At 44.3% G+C, this 13968-nt stretch overlaps 1 protein-coding gene across 7 annotated transcripts in view; it reads left to right on the forward strand.

Annotated features, from left to right (window-relative positions):
- Positions 1-962: 962 nt before the first annotated feature.
- PRDM5 (PR/SET domain 5) overlaps positions 963-13968 on the forward strand; it is a 255311-nt gene continuing 242305 nt past the window's right edge. For 4 of the 7 annotated variants that reach the window (XM_059887583.1, XM_059887585.1, XM_059887584.1 and 1 more), the window contains exon 1: positions 1697-1799. In XM_059887583.1, the coding sequence (XP_059743566.1) occupies positions 1701-1799 (99 nt within the window). In that variant the 5' untranslated portion in view covers positions 1697-1700. Of the gene's footprint in view, positions 1292-1696; positions 1800-13968 lie in introns of those variants that run through there. The other 3 variants (XM_015471480.3, XM_005207569.5, NM_001192907.2) reach the window with 3 other exon arrangements.

The following is a 13968-nucleotide window of genomic DNA, read 5'->3' on the forward strand; positions in this document are numbered from 1 at the left end:
CCTTTAATTTTGTCAAAGTTGTTATTATTTTATCGGTTTATAAGAAACAATACTTATTGAGAACATCGAATACTTTCAGAGAGAAGAACCCAGTACAGAAAATGATCAAGAATATCCAGAGAAATGAGTACAGAGATTCCAATTCTTCCTGAAGAAACAAACATCCTTTTGAAATTCTGAATGTCACTGCAGTATCTACTAACTTTATTAAAAACACTAAAAGACGACTTGTTAATTTACGGTTGAAATTCCAGATTCCATTGTTTGGTCACTCCCTTTTATTTCCCCCATCTTACATTTTGACTGAAATTGGCCTAGTGATTTTCCAGGCAGAGAAGACGCGGGGATAGTTTATCTTTGGAAGTGTAAGAAATTTCCAGGGATTAGGACACCACAAGAGAACTAATTTCAACTGGATTTAAATATTTCTTCAATTGTTCACAACAAATTTCGAGTTAACCTGAAATGGATTACTTGCAGGCTGCGTACACCCTCTTTTCTCTGAACGTTAATCAACGTATTTATTACTCCCCTAGGAGCTTAAGCCTCTGAAATAAGCATGACGTGGGGTCGCACAGAGTCGGACACGACTGAAGTGACTTAGCAGCAGCAGCAAACCAAAGATGCGGACCTCACAGATTAAAAGGGCTGAAATTTCAGGGACTGCTCTCAGTAGTTAGGCAGTAAGTATGCTCTCGGTCTGAAACTTGTAAAGTTGTTTTGGAGGATGGCCCCAGCTCTGTCAAGACCCATTTAGTTTTGCATCTGAAGAGTGTAAAATCCCCCGACTGGGAGCACTAGTTCAGAGTCGAACCCTAGAGGCCAGAGAAGGGCGGGCATGTAGCCCAGCTGGGCGCAGCGCGCGGGCGGGCGGCTCGGCTCCCCGGCCTCCGGGTTCGAGGCTCCGCGCCGCGCGCGGGTGCGGGCCGCTAACTTCGGGCCAATCAGCGCGCGGCGTCCCGCCCGCGGCGTCCCCGCGCCCCCGCGCCCGCCGTGGCAGCCGCGGCCTCTGCCGCTCGCGGCCGAGCCGGACCCGGGACGAGGAGGGGCTGGGCCGCGGGGGATCCTGGAGTCGGCGGGGAGGTGGGGATTCTGGGAGGGAGGCTCCATTTCCTCCTGCCCGCCGGCCTCTCCCCGCCGCCCCGGCACCCCAATTCCCCGGTGCCGGCGCTGAGGGCGGCGGCGGCGCGGCGGGAATATGCTGGGCATGTACGTGCCGGACAGGTTCTCCCTGAAGTCCTCCCGTGTTCAGGACGGCATGGGGCTCTACACGGCCCGCCGCGTGAGGAAGGTGGGTGACCCGGCGGGGGCCCGCGCGCGCCCGCTCCCGCCGCGCCGCGCGCCCCTCAGCCGCGCCCGCGGGCTCCGCGCGCGTCGCCTCTCTGCGGGAGCCCCGCGGGGAGCCGGGCCGGCGGGGCGGCTTCCGAGCCCCGCTCCTCCCGAGCCGGCGGCGCCACGTAGGTGCGGCAGGGCGCGCTCCGCCGCCGGCCGCCCGGCGGCAAGATGTCTTTCCTCCGCTGCAGGAAGTGGGGCGGGATGCTGCCTCCCTCCGCCTTGGCCCCGGCGGGGGGTTGTGTCCTGGCGCTGGCAGAGGCACGCGCGGGTGTCTGTCTCTCGGGCGCGCACGCAGCTCCGCCGCCTTTCTTGCTTCAGGATGTGGAAATGTGACCAGGGACGCCTCGCTTTCCCGGTAGGGATAGATGGGGGTGGGGGCGCTGCCCACAGCGCCGCGTTACCGCAGGCCTCAGCATCTCCTTCTGGCATCCAGCAGTTCTTCCCCTCTTTTCAAACTGTGTAATGTGAGTTCTGGGTGGTGCCCTCTACATAATGTTTGAATCTCGGCCCCTTTCTCTCAGTTTTTCTGGATTTTTCTCCCTCTCTCCTTCCAGAAGTTTAGAGACACGTGAGTAGGACCAGCACATGGCAGTTCTCGTCAGGGAATGGCCTAGAAATGCTGGAGGTTGAAAGCAAACGCTTAGGAGGAGAGATTACGGGAAAATACCAAGCCTTTGTATCTGCTGAGACTGTTACAGCCGCTATTCCGGAGGATAGGTAATATCTGAAACCAAGGAGGCAGCGCTGAAGTGCGCAGGACAGTGAGAGCCAGCGTTTACTGAGCAGCTACTTGGTGCTAGGGTCCATACGTGTTACTGTATCTCTGTTGGTAGCTTCACTGGCGTAACACTCCTGCGAGAACAGTCTTAATCTGCGTGCAGGAGAGAAGAAAACAGAAGGACTTGGAGGTTAAATTTCCTGCTGAGTTAGGCCGCGAAGCCCTTGCTTCTTGGTCCAAAGAAGCCCGTGTTGTTTTCAGGTCGTTTTCTGCCATCTTCCCAGCACCAGTCACCCCAACTCTGTTAGGGGTGAGGTTTGGGCGAGAGCAGGTTTGTTCTGTGAAGGTGGGCTAACAGGAGCTTCGCAAGATGCGCCTGAGACACAGGGCTGTCTTTCATTTGAGCATGAGTTTTCCCCACCCGCTCACCTAAGGAGCAGGTGAAGGAAGGTGCACAGGTGCTTCAGAAGGCCTTCACTGACAGCAGGGCCTGTAAGCAACACCCAGGGTAAACTTGGGAGCGATAAACCCCCTGTTTACTCTTTTAAATAGGAGAGTGGGAGAATGCTCCAAGGTGAAAAGCAGGTGTCAGCGCTTTATCTGGATAGGTGTTTTTGCTAAAATGGTACACTTCTGCTCTTTCACAGAAGTTGAGATTCTGTTTTTAATTTTCTCACAAGACATGAAAATTCCCAAGTGGATTTTTCTTGAAGGTCTCAGGACTGAATGTAAATACTTAAAAAGCATAGTTCTTAAACATTAGTTTAACGGTGGTGGTTTAGTTGCTAAGTCGTGTCCAACTCTTGCGACCCCATGGACTGTATGTAGCCCACCAGGCTCCTCTCTTCATGGGATTTTCCAGGCAATAATACTGGAGTGGGTTACCATTTCTTTCTCCAGGGGATCTTCCCAACCCAGGGATCTAGTAATACACTAAAATTGTAGAAATATTAGAGTTACTAAATTATTCTTATTTTGCGGTACTAAGATTTATAGAAAGAGCTGGCTGATATATGTTCTTTTGATATTTTTATTCCAAATTATGTTTCCAAGAATTGTTATTTGGAAGTTTTAAATTATTTTGTGGTGTAGAGTGAACAGCTCCCAAAATTATATATTACTGCATTTTATTACTGCAGTACTTACTGATGTTTTCTTGGTTTATGTAACTTCAACATGTAAAACACATGGTTTCATGTAGGTCATAACTAGAATTCTTAGCCTGTATTTCAAGTGAATCTGCAGATGTTTGCAATAAGTTCAAATGATATACTGTTAGTGACAAAGTTTAGTTGTCATCACAAGATACTCAGTCATAAGGTAATTGATCATGGGCAAGTTTATTGATGCCAAAAATGACCTTGTAGGTTTCAGCTCCTTTGCCTTCCAAAAACAGGTCTAAAGCTGAAGCTGAATGGCAGATTTTAGCTGTGCTGTAAAGCTAAAGCTGAATATCGGTGCATCCCTTACTTGTTTAAATACACTTTCCTGATGCTTAAATATGTTTCAGGTTACCTTGTACTAGGTGGAACTCTGGCCTCAGATCTTAAGGATCTGAGAAAAAATATTTTAGCAGCTATATTAAGGATCTTACGTAAAAGTCTTTTGTTCTTTATTCTGAATAAATTTTGGAATCTCATTTTAGGTTTTAAGTTGGAAGTTATAGATGTTTTAGTACACTTTTATAACATGTATACTTGCATGTTATTATTGCCAAATTCAGACTTATATTGAAGAAAGTAGGGAAAACCACTAGACCATTCAGGTATGACCTAAATGAAATCCCTTATGATTATACAGTGGAAGTGAGAATAGAATCAAGGGATTAGATCTGATAGAGTGCCTAAAGAACGTATGGATGGAGGTTCGTGACACTGTACAGGAGACAGGGATCAAGACCATCCCCAAGAAAAAGAAATGCAAAAAAGCAAAATGGCTGTCTGAGGAGGCCTTACAAATAGTTCTGGAAAGAAGAGAAGCAAAAAGCAAAGGGAAAAAGGAAAGATATACCCATTTGATTGGAGAAGGAAATGGCAACCCACTCCAGTATTCTTGCCTGGAGAATCCCAGGGACAGGGGAGCCTGGTGGGCTGCTGTCTATGGGGTCGCACAGAGTCGGACACGACTGAAGTGACTTAGCAGCAGCATACCATTTGAATGCAGAGTTCCAAAGAATAGCAAGGAGAGATAAGAAAGCCTTCCTCAGTGATCAGTGCAAAGAAATAGAGGAAAATAATAGAATGGCAAAGACTAGAGATCTCTTCAGGAAAATTAGAGATACCAAGGGAACACTTCATGGAAAGATGGGCTGAATAAAGGACAGAAATGGTATGGACCTAACAGAAGCAGAAGATATAAAGAAGAGGTGGCAAGAATACACAGAAGAACTATACAAAAAAGATCTTCATGACCCAGATAATGATGATAGTGTGATCACTCACCTAGAGCCAGACATCCTGGATTGTGAAGTCAATTGGGCCTTAGGAAGCATCACTATGAACAAAGATAGTGGAGGTGATGGAATTCCAGTTGAGCTATTTCAAATCCTAAAAGATGATGCTGTGTAAGTGCTGCACTCAATATGCCAGCAAATTTGGAAAACTCAGCAGTGGCCACAGGACTGGAAAAGGCCAGTGTTCGTTCCAGTTCCAAAGAAAGGCAATGCCAAAGAATGTTCAAACTACCACACAATTGGACTTAACTCACACACTAGTAAAGTACTGCTCAACATTCTTCAAGCCAGGCTTCAGCAATATGTGAATTGTGAACTTCCAGATGTTCAAGCTGGTTTTAGAAAAGGCAGGAGAACCAGAGTTCAAATTGCCAATATCCATTGGATCATCAAAAAAAAAAACCGAGAGAGTTCCAGAAAAACATCTATTTCTGCTTTATTGAGTATGCCAAAGCCTTTGACTGTGTGGATCACCACAAACTGGAAAATTCTTCAAGTGATGGGAATACAAGACCGCCTGAGCTGGCTCTTGAGAAATCTGTATGCAGGTCAGGAAGCAACTGACATGTTAGAACTGGACATGGAACAACAGACTGGTTCCAAATAGGGAAAGGAGTATGTCAAGGCTGTATATTGTCACCTGATTATTTAACTTATATGCAGAGTACATCATAAGAAACACTGGGCTGGATGAAGCACAAGCTGGAATCATGAGACATACTGCCAGAAGAAATATCAATAACCTCAGATGTGCAGATGACACCACCCTTATGGGAGAAAGCAAAGAAGAATTAAAGAGCTTCTTGATGAAAGTGAAAGAGGAGAGTTAAAAAGCTGGCTTAAAGTTCAACATTCGGAAAACTAAGAGCGTGGCATCCAGTCCTATCACTTCATGGCAAATAGATGGGGAAACAGTGGAAACAGTGACAGGCTTTTATTTTCTTGGGCTCCAGAATCACTGCAGATGGTGACTACAGCCATGAAGTTAAAAGACGCTTTCTCCTTGTATGAAAATCTATTACCAACCTAGACAGCATATTCAAAAGCAGAGACATTCCTTTGCCAACAAAGATCGTCTAGTCAGTTCAGTTCAGTCGCTCAGTCGTGTCCGACTCTTTGCGACCCCATGAATTGCAGCATGCCAGGCCTCCCTGTCCATCACCAACTCCCAGAGTTCACCCAAACTCATGTCCATCGAGTCAGTGATGCCATCCAGCCATCTCATCCTCTGTCATCCCCTTCTCCTCCTGCCCCCAATCCCTCCCGGCATCAGGGTCTTTTCCATTGAGTCAACTCTTCACATGAGGTGGCCAAAGTATTGGAGTTTCAGCCTCAGCATCAGTCCTTCCAATGAACACCCAGGACTGGTCTACTTTAGGATGGACTGGTTGGATCTCCTTGCAGTCCAAGGGACTCTCAAGAGTCTTCTCCAACACTGCAGTTCAAAAGCATCAATTCTTTGGCACTCAGCTTTCTTCACAGTCCAGCTCTCACATCCATACATGACCACTGGAAAAACCATACCTTGACTAGACAGACTTTGTTGGCAAAGTAATGTCTCTACTTTTCAATATGCTATCTAGGTTGGTCATAACTTTTCTTCCAAGGAGTAAGCGTCTTTCATTTCATGGCTGCAATCACCATCTGCAGTGATTTTGGAGCCCCCCAAAATAAAGTCAGTCACTGTTTCCACTGTTTCCCCATCTATTTCCCATGAAGTGATGGGACCAGATGCCACGATCTTCGTTTTCTGAATGTTGAGCTTTAAGCCACCTTTTTCACTCTCCTCTTTCATTTTCTTTTTTTTTTTTAATTTGAAGATATCAAATTAAAAAAAATAAAATAAAATATCCTCTTTCATTTTCATCAAGAGGCTTTTGGCTATGGTTTTTCCAGCAGTCATATTTGGATGTGAGACTTGGAGTCTAAAGAAAGCTGAGCGCTGGAGAATTGATGCTTTTGAACTGTGGTGTTGGAGAAGACTCTTGAGAGTCCCTTGGACTGCAAGGAGATCCAACCAGTCCATCCTAAAGGAAATCATTCCTGAATATTCATTGGAAGGACTGATGCTGAAGCTGAAACTCCAGTACTTTGGCCACTTGATTCGAGAACTGACTCATTTGTAAAGACCCTAATGATGGGGAAGATTGAAGGCTGGAGCAGAAGGGGATGACAGAGGATGAGATGGTTGCATGGCATCACTGACTTAACGGACATGATTTTGAGTAAACTCCGGAAGTTGGTGATGGACAGGGAGGCCTGCTGTGCTGCAGTCCATGGGGTCACAAAGAGTTGGATATGCCGAGCAACTGAACTGAACCTATGCTTGCATAATAATTGTTATTTTTTGAAAAATTGCAATTTAAGTCGTGTTGATTTCAGAGAATCTTATTGTAGACCTGTACTGATCTTGGGCGATTTTGCTAGGCTTCTACTCGCAGTGCATCCATCATACTGATCTGGAATTCCCTTACCAGTTGGATCTGTTAATCCTTTTCTAGACCCATCCCTTTTTGTGTGGTGTTTCTAGAGTTGGGGGGGGGGGTTGGGGGAGGGTCTCTGCAGTCAAGTCACCTAATACCCTGGTTCCACCTTTGTTCTCCTAGGTTTTTCCTTGGCAGATATCTTGTTTTTGTAGGCTTGGTACTGCTGCTGTTGCTGTCTGCATGCCCCCACCTCCCCCCCTTTTTTTTGTTATAAAGTTTATAAAATGACAAGAAGAAGAAATGGAAGGGACTTCTTTTTCTTTTTTGGCCATTATGGAGTGCCCTTTCCTTTTCTTCTTCTTGTTTATTCGCTAGGTCGTGTCCCACTCTTGCCACTCCATGGAGAGTAGCCTACCAGGCTCCTCTGTCCATGGGATTTCCCAGGCAAGAATACTGGAGTGGGTTGCCATTTCCTTCTCCAGAATATCTTTCAGACCTGGGGATTGAACCTGTGTCTCCTGCTTGGCAAGCATATTCTTTACTACTGAGCCACCTGGAAAGCCCCTTTTCTTACCATTATGGAAATTAGAAATTGAATGAAGAGAGGGTCATTTATTAGATGTTTCTATGTGAGCCATTATTGCTTTTGAGGGAAAGAATGGATGTGAGTCTGTTGGAGAGTTCTAGAGTAGAAAAAAGAGGCCTGAGTTCATTCACACTTGTACTCATTGCAGTTTTCTAATGAAAAGTGTAATAAGAAAAAGTAAATTTAACACTTTAGCTTGCCAGACCCTGTTCTAAGTGCTTGTCAAGTGTTAATCTCATGAACAGTTTGATCTTGCAAAAAAGATGTAAAATTCTAAGTTACTATGCAGATTAAAGTTAATGTTAGGTATTCAAAGCTAATATAGTAAGTAAACATACAATTAAAAGTTATGTTAACAACTCACTGCAATGCATTTTTTATATCATGACTATATTTTCCATTGCTAGATTATGTGATTAACCAGAGAGTGGTGTGTTTGATTTTGTGTTTGTACTCAAAAAGTGGAAAGGTAAATAATATTTCTTTGGCTCTCAGATTCTGTGATTTTATGCAAAGGGTTAGAGTAGCAAATGTACCACTACGAGTCTTTGTTTCCTTGAGGTTTGTTGCAAGCTGTTGATTTTCCTTTCTTCCCTTCTGATTTTCAGTCATTTAATCTTTCAGTTGTGGCAGGCACTGTGCTAGGTCTTGGGGATATGTAAGTTGGCAGAAAAGGCAAGGTCTTTGTTCATATGGAGCTTGTTTTCTTGTGTGGGAAGAGAGGCAGTACGCAGGTACAGAAGGGAAGTTTCCAAAATAATTACAGCATATGTTAAGTGAAAACTGAAAACAGGATGATGCATTAGGGAGTGAATAGAGGTGGAGCCTCCTCCTTTAGGCATGCTGGCAGGGAAGACCTCTCAGAGGAGGTGACATCTGCATGAACATGAAGGAGCTGAGCTAGCTAGAAGAATATGCAGGGAAATATGCAAGTGAGCCTGAACTAGGGTCGAACTGAGGATGGAGGAAATTATTTGGCTTCGAGGTATAGTTTAGAGGTTAAAATAAAACCAACTAGAATCTTCCAATGGGTTGAATGAGGCTCATCATCGAAGGAGAATCTAGGATGACTGTTTTTGGCTTGACCAGTTGGTGCCAACTTTTCTTGGTGCCATTTGCTCTCATGTGATGTCTACTATGTTGGAAATGGTACTTTCAGTTGTAGAATACGTTGGTAAAAGTACGTCAAAAGCAACCAACCCTGGCTAAGCATTGAATTAAAATAGGACAGTGCACTAAGCAGCATTGATAAAAAGAATTTCTTTTTCCATACTCTGGGACTTACAGCCTTGTTGGGAAAATGGAAATACAGTACAGAATTTTAAAAAATACATTTTTTATGTATCAGATGTCCAAATTTACACTGTTTGTATGGATTGATTTTGCTGGGCACTGCTTTAGGCAACAGAATTACAGAATTACAGTAATTTTTAGTTTGGAAGAGGAGAATGGAGCTGGAGGAATCAAGCTTCCTGACTTCAGATTATACTACAAAGCTACAGTCATCAAGACAGTATGGTACTGGCACAAAAACAGAAATATATACCAATGGAACAAGATAGAAAGCCCAGAGATAAACCCATGCACTTATGGGTACCTTATTTATGACAAAGGAGACAAGAATATACAATGGGGCAAAGATAGCCTCTTCAATAAATGGTAGTGGGAAAACTGGACAGCTACATGTAAAAGAATGAAATTAGAACACTTCCTAACACCATGCTTCTGCTGCTGCCAAGTTGCTTCAGTCGTGTCCGACTCTTCGCGGCCCCATAGATGGCAGCCCACCAGGCTCCTCCGTTCCTGGAATTCTCCAGGCAGGAATACTAAAGTGGGTTGCCATTTCCTTCTCCAATGCATGAAAGTGAAAAGTGAAAGTGAAGTCACTCAGTCGTGTCTGACTCTTCGCGACGCCATGGGCTGTAGCCTACCAGGCTCCTCCGTCCATGGGATTTTCAGGCAAGCGTACTGGAGTGAGTTGCCATTTCCTTCTCCTTCTAACACCATACACAAAGATAAAATGGATTAATGACCTAAATGTATGACCAGAAACTATAAAAATCTTAGAGGAAAATATAGGCAGAACACTCAATGACATAAATCAAAGCAAGATCCTCTATGACCCACTTCCTAGAGTAACGGAAATAAAAACAAAAGTAAAGAAGTGGGACCTGATTAAAAGCTTTTGCACAGCAAAGGAAACTATAAGCAAGGTGAAAAGACAGCCCTCAGAATGGAAGAAAATAATAGCAAATGAAACAACTGACAAAGGTTTAATTTCCAAAATATACAAACAACTCATACAACTCAATACCAGAAAAACAAACAACCCAATCTTTCTCCCCCAAAAAGTGGGAGAAAGACCTATACAGACATTTCTGCAAAGAAGACATACGGATTGCTTCATGGGAAGAAGCTCAACATTGATCATTATTAGAGAAATCCAAGTCAAAACTACAATGAGATATCACCTCACACTGGTCAGAATGGCCCTCATCAAAAAGTCTACAAACAATAAATGCTGGAAAGGGTGTGGGGAAAAGGGAATACTCTTGCACTGTTGGTGAGAATGTAAATTGATACAGCCACTATGGAGGATGGTATGGAGAGTCCTTAAAAACTAGGAATAAAACCATTGTATGACCCAGCAATCCGACTCCTAGGCATATACCCTGCTGCTGCTGCTGCTGCTGCTGCTGCTAAGTTGCTTCAGTCGTGTCCGACTCTGTGTGACCCCATAGAAGGCAGCCCACCAGGCTCCCCCGTCCCTGGGATTCTCCAGGCAAGAACACTGGAGTGGGTTGCCATTTCCTTCTCCAATGCATGAAAGTGAAAAGTGAAAGGGAAGTCACTTAGTCGTGTCTGACTCTTAATGACCCCACGGACTGCAGCCCACTAGGCTCCGCCACCCGTGGGATTTTCCAGGCAAGAATACTGGAGTGAGGTGCCATTGCCTTCTCCGAGGCATATACCCTGAGGAAACCAAAATTGGAAGAGACACATGTATCCCATTTTTCATTGCTGCACTATTTACAATAGCTAGAACGTGGGAGCAACCTAGATGTCCATCAGCAGATGAATGGATAAAGAGGTTGTGGTATATATACACAATGGAATAGTATGCAGCCATAAAAGGAACGCATTTGAGTCAGTTCTAATGAGGTGGATGAACCTAAAACCTGTTTGTCAGAAAGAGAAAGATAAATACCTTATTCTAGCATATGGAATCTACATATGGAATCTAGAAAAACGGTACTGAAGAATTTATTTACAGGGCAGCAGTGGAGAAACAGACATAGAGAATAGACTATGGACATGGGCAGGGGGAGGGGAGGGTGAGATGTATGGAAAGAGTAACATGGAAACTTACATTACCATATGTAAAATACATAGCCAACGGGAATTTGCTGTATGGCTCAGGAAACAAACGGGCTCTGTATCAACCTGGAGGGGTGGGGTGGGGAGGGAGGTTCAAAAGGGGTCACATTATTATTATCTTTTTATAATCTTTATTATCTTTAGGTTTGGCTGTGTTAGTACATTTTACTCTTCTCTCAACCCTATGAAGTAGATATTGTTACTGTACCCATCCTCAGATAAAGAAATTGAGGCAAAAAGTGGTTGGCTAGTGTGACTGGTTAAGTATTGCCTGGGCGACAGAGTAAATGGTGGACCCATGATAGACCCGATTTTGTGCTCTTAATCAGTTTGGAGTTGAATGATTTGTAGGTAGAATTACTGAAAATAAAATGGAAACAGTCCTTTAAAGGTTAGACCTCGTGACATACCTTATTTTAGCCCGAGGAAGTTGTTAAACATTTCTGCTGAAGAGTCACTTTGTACCTTGGAGCCTGTGGGCCCACCTGGGACTGTCACACACAATCAGACATTTTGAGTTCTGCTTTTTTTGGGGTTTCTTATGCACTTGCATTGTTATTTTGTTGTGTAACAGTCTTCAAGGGTTTATTATTATCCCCAGTTTATAAATTACATATTTCCTCAATGATTACTTGTCAAAATTTTCAGTTGTCCTAATGTAGACTTTAAATTTTTTTCTTCTTTCCAATTCCTTCTTCATTAGCAGGCTAAAGCCTGCCTGACCTTCTGACATGTAGTTGTTTTCCTTTATATGTAGAAGCCCATTAACTTGCATGCCCTTAGCATAGCTGAGCGGGGTTTGCATTTCTAAAAAGAACTAAAGACTGAAAGGAAAGCTGAAGACAAGCAAAAAAGGAAAATGCCTAAATATAAATGAAGTGAGTTTAGTATCTTTCTCATATTTGGCCCCTAATTCTGGTAGAAGCAGTTAAGAGCACTGATGAGGCTGAGGTCTCCTTAATTTGGTACACAGTGGCCGCAATGAATTGCCCGCTCTGGGATAGCTCAGTTCCTGGCTTGCTTCCCTCTCATCACTGCTTTTTTGCCCTAGGGGTTCCTGAGTGGCCTCCTGTGCCCATGAACCCCAAAGCAGTCTCTCAACGTCCTCAAATAAATCTCCCAACTTCCTGAAATAAGGGGTGTCATGAGGTCTAATCTTTAAAGGACTGCTTCAGTTTTACTTTTAGTAATTCTATCTACAAACTATTCAACTCCAGACTGATTAAGAGCACAAAGTCGGGTCAGACTCACTGAAATTGGTGTCATGGGTCCACCATTTACTCTGTCGCCTAGGCAATACTTAATGAGTCACACTGGCCAACCGCTTTTTGCCTCAATTTCTTTATCTGAGAATGGGTACAGTAACAATATCTACTTCATGGGGTTGAGAGAAGAGTAAAACGTACTAACAGACGTAAACTTTGCTCTTCTCGTGAACAAATACAGGTTCCACACACGGAACTGCGTCTGTTTCGATCGTCCTGAAGTACAGTGTTAGTTTCCTATTGCTACTGTGGCAAGTTAGCTGGCTTAAAACAAGAGAAATTTATTCTTTTCTGTTCTGGACAACATAAATCTAAACCAGGTGGTCAGGGCTGGTTCCTTCTGGAGGCTCCAAAGAGAGAGTTTACTTCCTTGAATTTTGCAGTTTTCGAGAGGCTACATGGCCTTCCCAGGTGGCTTGGTGGTAGGGAATCTCACCTGCCAATGCAGGAGACCTAGGTTTGATTCTTGGGTCTGGAAGATACTCTGGAGGAGTAAATGGCAACCCACTCCAGTATTCTTGCCTGGAGAATACCATGGACAGAGGAGCCTAGTGGGCTACAGTTTAAAAAAGTCAGGCATGACTGAAGTGGCTTAGCACACACACACACTATACGCTCTACCATAGCTCCAAAGTGTAATTCTTCTTGTCTATGTTATAGACAACGTTTTGCAGTGATTTAACGCTCAACTGGAAAAGGCAGTGGCACCTCACTCTAATACTCTTGGAAATACTCCAATACTCTGGCAAATCCCATGGACGGAGGAGCCTGGTAGGCTGCAGTCCATGGGGTCGCTGAGGGTCGGACACGACTGAGTGACTTCACTTTCACTTTTCACTTTCATGCATTGGAGAAGGCAATGGCAACCCACTCCAGTGTTCTTGCCTGGAGAATCCCAGGGACGGGGGAGTCTGGTGGGCTGCCATCTATGGGATTGCACAGAGTCGGACACGACTGAAGCAACTTAGCAGCAGCAGCAGCAACCCTCAACTACTGGTCCCAATGAAATGTCCACATTACACATCTACCATATTGATGACTATTCTGCCTTATGTTCAGTGTTGATTCTGGCAGAGGTCAACAAGGTTGGCATTCACGCAGTAAAACCTGAGTGAGTGGTTCTCTTGTAGAGGAAGAGAGCGCGTGTAAGTTATAGGAGGAAGAATAGATTCTGATCACGTTCTAAGTGATGGTGTTGCGAAGGATGTCAGAGGGAATCCAGTTTGCACATTCCCATCTGACAGATGAAGACACTGAAGCCGAGGTGAGCTTTGCCTGGAGTCCTGCTCCTTCTGCAGTGCCATCTCCCTTATGCAAGGCAGGCACCTTGGTTCTCTTTGAGGGCTTTTAGTGGAGACTTTTGGTAAGGTAAAATCCAAAGAGAAAAATCTCTGATATTTAAATCTTGAATTTGTGAAAATATAGGAAGCTAAAAATAAACAAAGACAGGCAAGTTGTGTAGGGTTAGAAAAACATGGAAAAGAGGAGAACACCCATTTCTGGGTGGTCCCCAAAAGTAGTAAGTGAAAGCACAGAAGAAAACTCAACTTTGCATAAATGTTAATAAAAGAGTAGGTTTTGTGGAATAAGGTGATTTGTTGATCAGCTTAGAAGGTGGCTCTTGTGAGGAAGTCATAAGGGGTCTTTGTGCCCCAGCTAAAATTCTGCTGGTAGATGTTTGTTTATGGTACCTGGTGGCTGGTGAAATCTAATCTGGAAGCATAATCAGAGGGAAAATAGTCACCACTGATGCCTGCCCTACGTGCTCTCTCTTTTCTGCGTTCACACGTTCACCCTCTACAAATGAC

The sequence above is a fragment of the Bos taurus genome, chromosome 6 (assembly GCF_002263795.3).
Source record: "Bos taurus isolate L1 Dominette 01449 registration number 42190680 breed Hereford chromosome 6, ARS-UCD2.0, whole genome shotgun sequence".
NCBI classification, from domain to species: domain Eukaryota; kingdom Metazoa; phylum Chordata; class Mammalia; order Artiodactyla; family Bovidae; genus Bos; species Bos taurus.